The sequence below is a fragment of the Triticum dicoccoides genome, chromosome 4B (genome assembly GCF_002162155.2).
Source record: "Triticum dicoccoides isolate Atlit2015 ecotype Zavitan chromosome 4B, WEW_v2.0, whole genome shotgun sequence".
Lineage (NCBI taxonomy): Eukaryota > Viridiplantae > Streptophyta > Magnoliopsida > Poales > Poaceae > Triticum > Triticum dicoccoides.
The window spans coordinates 527,469,573-527,476,073 of record NC_041387.1 but is presented as its reverse complement, the minus strand read 5'-3'; the positions used below and the strand labels follow the sequence as shown (position 1 = coordinate 527,476,073).

Below are 6,501 nucleotides of genomic sequence, written 5' to 3'. Positions count from 1 at the left end.
CATTGAATAGATCTCCACGAGAGAGGGGGAGAACATTGTATTGAGATCCAAAAAGAGAGAAGAAGCCATCTAGCTACTAGCTATGGACCCGAAGGTCTGAAGTAAACTACTCACACTTCATCGGAGGGGCTATGGTGTTGATGTAGAAGCCCTCCGTGGTGGATGGCCCCTCCGGCGGAGCTCCGGAACAGGCCCCAAGATGGGATCTCATGGATACAGAAGGTTGCGGCGGTGGAATTAGGTTTTTTGCTCCTGTTCTAATCGTTTGGGAATACGTAGGTATATATAGGAGGAAGGAGTACGTCGGTGGAGCAACAGGGGGCCCACGAGGTAGGGGGGCACGCCCAGGGGGGTGCGCCATCCACCCTCGTGACCGCCTTTGGCACTTCTTGGAGTAGGGTCCAAGTCTCCTGGATCACGTTCGGTGAGAAAATCACGTTCCCGAAGGTTTCATTCCGTTTGGACTCCGTTTGATATTCCGTTTCTTCGAAACACTAAAATAGGTAAAAAACAGTTATTCTGGGCTGGGCCTCCGGTTAATAGGTTAGTGCCAAAAATAATATATAAGTGGAAAATAAAGCCCATTATAGTCCAAAATAGTAGATAAAGTAGCATGGAGCAATCAAAAATTATAGATACGTTGGAGACGTATCACATCATCAGCCACGTCCCCGGGAGCATACCTGGATAACTTGCTGAATTCCTCCACATAATCACCAACAGAACAATTTCCCTGGCGTAAGTTGCAGAACTCACGCTTCTTCAGACTCATAGCTCCGGCTGAAACATGTGCGTTACGGAACGCCTGCTGGAACTGATCCCAAGTCACATTGGCTATGGGGAATGTGGTGGTGTAATTCTCCCACCACGAGGCTGCTGGTCCATCCAGTTGATGTGCGGCAAAGCGCACCTTCTCAGCGTAAGTGCATCCTGCGGTGGTCAGCTCCCTTCCGATCTTGCGAAGCCAGTCATCTGCGACGATCGGCTCCGTGCTGCTAGAGAACATGGGTGGGTTCAACCTCAGAAAATGGGTAAGGTTGTCGACCGGGGGTGGTGGCAGTGGGTTGTTGTTGTTCTGGTTCTAATTCTAGATGAGTATCTGCATGAGGGCATTCTGGTTCTGGATCAACTGGGTAAGTTCCGGTGGGAATTCCGGGTCACGTCTTGGAGGCATCTGTTAGGTTTAGAGTGGATGAGAAAATAGAATAGAATAATGGCCTAATGAGAGAAATCACTACCCATATGCTTATGATAGCAAGAATATTTCAAATCAAGCAATTCACACAGATCACACCACACAAGCAAAAACCTACAGGTAAGGTCATATCCACAAGAGATATGATCTCGTCATACTACCGCAATCATTCGTTGGACTCAACTTGGTAGTGGTGGTCTGAACTAAATCTCATCAAATCAATGTCAACTCTAGCTTCTTCTTCGTCAATGTTGTCTTCATAGGTCATGGTCTCATCGGACTTAGCAACTTGGTGATGGGGTTCAACTACTATTTTATTGAAGTAGAGAAGAGATAGAAATGAATAGAGAAGAGTATAGACCAACGGGTATATAAGGAAGTCGTAAAATAGAGTTTTCTTCCTATAGTTTTCCATTTCCTAGTGGTCGTGTCCTACAGTCAGGGTGTGCTCTGATACCATCTTGTAGCGACCCGACCCAAATGGATCGAAGTCTCTGTGCTTAAGTGTCATCCCTGGATCGGTATGCTGACACACACAGTACTCGAGGAATTATAACAGAGTTCAATCACACACTTTATTACATCGAGGTCCTCAAAAGAGTATTTATTACAATAATATGGCCAAAGGCCATCTAATAAAAATAACTGCGGAAGCTTCAAAGGTAAATGAGTCCATCCAACTCCACGGCAAACTGAGTGCAGAATAATGACCTATCGCACCTTTAATCCTCGTCGGAAAAGTCAGCAACATGAGACGTTGCAGCCGTGTAGGTCAGCGCATGGAATATGCTGGCAATTTCACACCACAGAATAATAATGAAGAAAAACTATCTCTATATGCAAATTTAGCTGGTGGAGGCTCTAAGTTTAATTTTTGCATAAAGCCAATTTTACCTTACAATAAAGGAATAAAAATTTTACTTACTACTAAATTAAAATGCCATTATTTTGAAGGTTCCTCCAACTCAATCCCAAAATTCCCAAGTTATTAGTAACCCAATAATTTCATTAAACAGAGTGATGAGATCAACCAATAATTCACTTCTAGATACTCAAGTTGTCCATAACGAGGGACACGGCTAATCATGATTAGTTCGTACACTCTGCAGAGGTTTGCGCACTTTTCCCCACAAGACTCGACCACCTCCATGATCGGAAGATCGAGACATAACCTTTCAGAAGTGTTTGCCCTTAACCCTGGATAGACCAGTACACCTACTTTCCCCTACATCACCTAGTCTACCAGGGAAAGAGGTCACACAACTTACTCAACTATGCCAGAGCCCATAATGGCTTGTGGCATGCACACGGAAGTTTCTAGGCATGAAATATCTTATGATCCCTTTCAGCCTGGATGGCGGACCTAGGGTAATCACACGGGTACTCCTGGATTCCCCTTGGGCAACCACTGGTTACTCCAGGTGCCTCAAACAATCCACCCAGATGTGTATTAAAGTTGCCACCTTAGGTTATCCCAAAATTATTAACTCTCACAACTTGCATGGATCACACATACCAATCCCCGTCTATGAGCATGGCTAAGCAATATATGACATAACGAAAATTCCCGGGGTGATCAAAGGTCATAGGTTTCTGCCACATGAACTAAAAAGCATAACCACATGTTCCCAATCCTACTCATGCAATCTTTGAGGGTGAAACTAATGCATAGTAAAATTGGGTATTGAAAATTATGATCAAAGTGTGAACTTGCCTTGCTGACGTTCATTGAACTCTAAAGATTCGTAATAGCAAGCTTCGCACTCCGGATGATCTAGCGTAAGCAAATAATAACATACATAAGCATACAAGCAAAGATCCAAAAAGAAAACAAATAAAAGACATCGAAAAGCTTCAAAAACAACCAAATAAAGTTTCTGTACAAAACGTAATTTTACAGCAACAAAAAATAAATGGTTTTGGTTTTAACAGAAAGTACACGTTACGAGCTTCGATTTGTAAAAAGAATCACCTAAAACGGAGTTACGAAACTCGAGATACGGCCTAACGAAGTTTGAATTCAGATCTGTTTGAATTCAAATTTTAAAATTTTCAAAAATATTTTTCGTTTGGTCCTTTGGATAGATGGGATTTCTATGAACTAGTAGGAAAAAGAATCAACTAAATCGGATTTATAGATTAAAATTTATACTAGAAAGAAGATTAGGTAAAGAGTCTGAATTTGGGAAAATTCCTGAAAAAGAAAAAAATTCGGCCAGAGACAAGTGGCGCTCTATGATTGGCTGGCTGGGTGCTCACCGGACTTGTCGCCGGAGATGAGGAAGAAGGCGGCTCCGGTGTGCTTCAGCGAAGGATGCGTGCGGGACGGTGTAGAGGATGAAGAGGTGAACCACTTGAACAAGTTGTGGTTGTAGATTGCTTCCTGTACACGCGGTGAGAGGTCGCCGGATTTCGCGAACTCCGGCAAGCAATTGGAGAGGTTAGGGAGAGGGAAAAACTCCAAAAAGAGAGGGCTTCGGACGAGGGGTGAGAGGGGCTCCCAGGGGTGCTTTATATACGGCAGGGGAGGGCCAGAATTTGAACAGAAGATTGAGTTTTAATGCTGGTTGTTCCTCTGCCTCGTAATGGCCATTACAGGCGACTCCAAGGCGCACTAGGAAGGGGAAGGGGTAGAGGGAGGCGAGGGGAACCGGTTCTAGGGGTTAAGGTGCGGGGAAAGGAAGATGAGGGGAGGAAGAGGGGGAGGCGCCATGGATGAACGTTTCTGTCAGTGTTCACCTACAGAGAGGAGGAAGAAGGAGATAGCGCCTGGGCCTGGGCCTGCTGGGCTGCATTTTTTTAAACCCTTTTTTTTACAGAAGCAATGAAACACCAAAAAAATACAAATGAATATAAGTCTAAAAATTCCCAGAAAATTCACATAGTAGTATGGTCTTATATATGACCTTGTGAACTTTTATCAGGCCTAAAATGCAAGTTTTCAAAAATAAACTTTTTGCTAAACTAATAAAATAATTTGCAAATAAAACCCAACAAATATATTTTGGTTCCAAATTCAAATTCCAATATTCATTTTTTCAAGAAGTCATTTTATCTTTTCTCTTTATTTTATTTTTGATATAATGGAAATGAATTTTTTTGGTGAAACCAAATTTGATCCAAACTCCCAACTTCGAATTTTTTTTCAAAATTGGTTTTCTTGGGAAGCTTCCAGCTCTCTTTTTTGGTCCTTGAGTTGCTCAAAGTTCCTTGTATCAAAAATCAAATAAAACAAATGGGGCAAAAATACATAAATCATGGATGCATATGAATGATCTATTATAAACATCCAAATTGAAAATTGGGATGTTACAAATCATTTTAAAACTAAAAAAGGAATTAATATGATGATGTCAACACGATTTTTGCATGCATGCATATGTTCTTCATATAGGAAATTTTCATTGAGATGCCGCAACATCGGAGTGCATGCATGCACACTTTGTCCAAAGAAGACGTCTTCGTAGTCGATGGGAACATCTCCTGCCACTGAACGCACATCGCTGGAAGACCTAAAATAAACCTAAGAAAATGCGAGCACCGGTATCAAGTCTAGGACTTGAACTCTGGTGGGTTGGGATACCACTGTCTTCCTAATCATCCAATGACAGGTTGGTTCGCAAAATTACCATGAAACTAAAATGTTGCCATTCATCAATGACTCAACGTGTTGAGCAACCTCACCAGTGCAGAAGGCCAGAGATACCTCGTCCTCGGTGCCCTTTGCGCCGGGTAAGGGAAGAGCGCTCACGCGCCCCGTAAGCGTGGGCCGACCCAACAAGCAAGCTTTCTCTTAGTCATCCCCCTTCGCTCCCTTGGTTGGCTGGTCAACCGCTGACCGACTGGTTGTTGATCAGTTAGCTATTAACTTTCAAACAATCACGGTTCTAACAAAATGTTTGTAAATTTGGAAAAAAGGTTTGCGGTTTTGAAAAAAAATGAGCATTTGGAAAAGATTATGAATTTAAAATTTGTACACGAATTTGGAAAAAGTTTGCAAATTTGAAAATTCTTCACGAGTTTGAAAAAAGTTAATGAATTTGAAGTAAAAAATTGTGGATTTGGAAAAGTTTTTGAATTCAGAAAGTTCATTAGTTTGAAAGAAAAGTTCGTGGATTTGAAGAAAATGAAAAAAGGGCATAAACTGGCCCACAAAGGGCGAGAAATGAAAAGAAAAATAAAACGACCGAAATTTCCAACAGGAAGCTATGGTTGCTAATGACTGGCCCATTTCAGTTCGCTGGTCTAGGCACTATGAGAGGCTTGTATTGTTAAGACCAAAAAGGAGTTGGCAAGGTCAGCGACACATAGGGAGCAAGTTAGTTGGCCAACGAAAGTGCTCTCTAGATCCCGAGCTCAAATGCTTCCTGATAAACAGTAAAATTTTAAAAAAATACTCCCTCCGTCCGAAAATACTTGTCGTCAAAATGGACAGAAAGAGATGTATCTAAAATTAAAATACGTCTAGATACACCCTCTTTTATTCATTTTGATGACAAGTATTTCCGGACGGAGGAAGTAGTAAATAACTTTTGCTTTTTTTCTTTTGAATAAACATTGAAGGATGTTTCATTTGCATGCAAAAATTTATGATGAAATGACAGTCATGAAGGTCTGGGGCAAAAAAATCAGAATTAATGCTCCAAAATGCTTTCAACAATAGTCTTTCCAGAGCATTAATTTTTTCAGACTTTCATGGATGGCATTTCATCATAAAATTTTGCACGTGGTTGAAACATTCATCAATGTGCACAGAAAGTCAAAATCTTTGGAATGTATTTTACTATTTCACAGAAAGCCGCAACATGTGAGCTCGAGTGCAAAAGCTCCATGTATGTTCGCCAATCGGATTGTAAAAATAAGCATTGCCCGCCGATCTAGTTTCGGAAGATGGTTTGGTCATCGACTGTGTCCGATCCCTCGGAAACCCCCCACCCCAGCTGTCGTTGCGCCCGCCACTTCACGACTCGCGCAAACCCACCCAAGCTGATGTCGCGCTCGACGTCATCACGCCCCTTCCCAACATGCCCAAGCTCGCCAAGGCCTTCACAGGTGGTGCCCCCGCCTTCGTGCTCGACGCCTCCGATAATCCCTCCTCCAGCTCAGGCTATGGCCTCACTGTTAGCAACATAGAGTCGAAGAGGAAGCTTGTTCTCCGTCCGACGTGCCATAAAGACTTGGTTCCGTCGCCTCTGATGGGTCATTTAATCGGCTCACAAAGCAGCATGGTCTGCAATGAAACTCTTGCAGATCTAGGTGTGGAGGTTGATCGTGTCTTTGGGATTATCGGAGGCGCCGAGCACGAA

At 42.6% G+C, this 6,501-nt stretch overlaps 1 protein-coding gene across 1 annotated transcript in view; it reads left to right on the top strand.

Moving 5' to 3' along the window:
* The first annotated feature begins 6,219 nt into the window (after nucleotides 1-6,219).
* The window catches only part of LOC119292784, a 2,183-nt gene continuing 1,901 nt past the window's right edge, over nucleotides 6,220-6,501 (top strand). Inside the window, exon 1 of the mRNA XM_037571487.1 lies at nucleotides 6,220-6,451. Within this exon, the coding sequence (XP_037427384.1) occupies nucleotides 6,220-6,451 (232 nt within the window). The remainder of the gene's footprint in view (nucleotides 6,452-6,501) is intronic.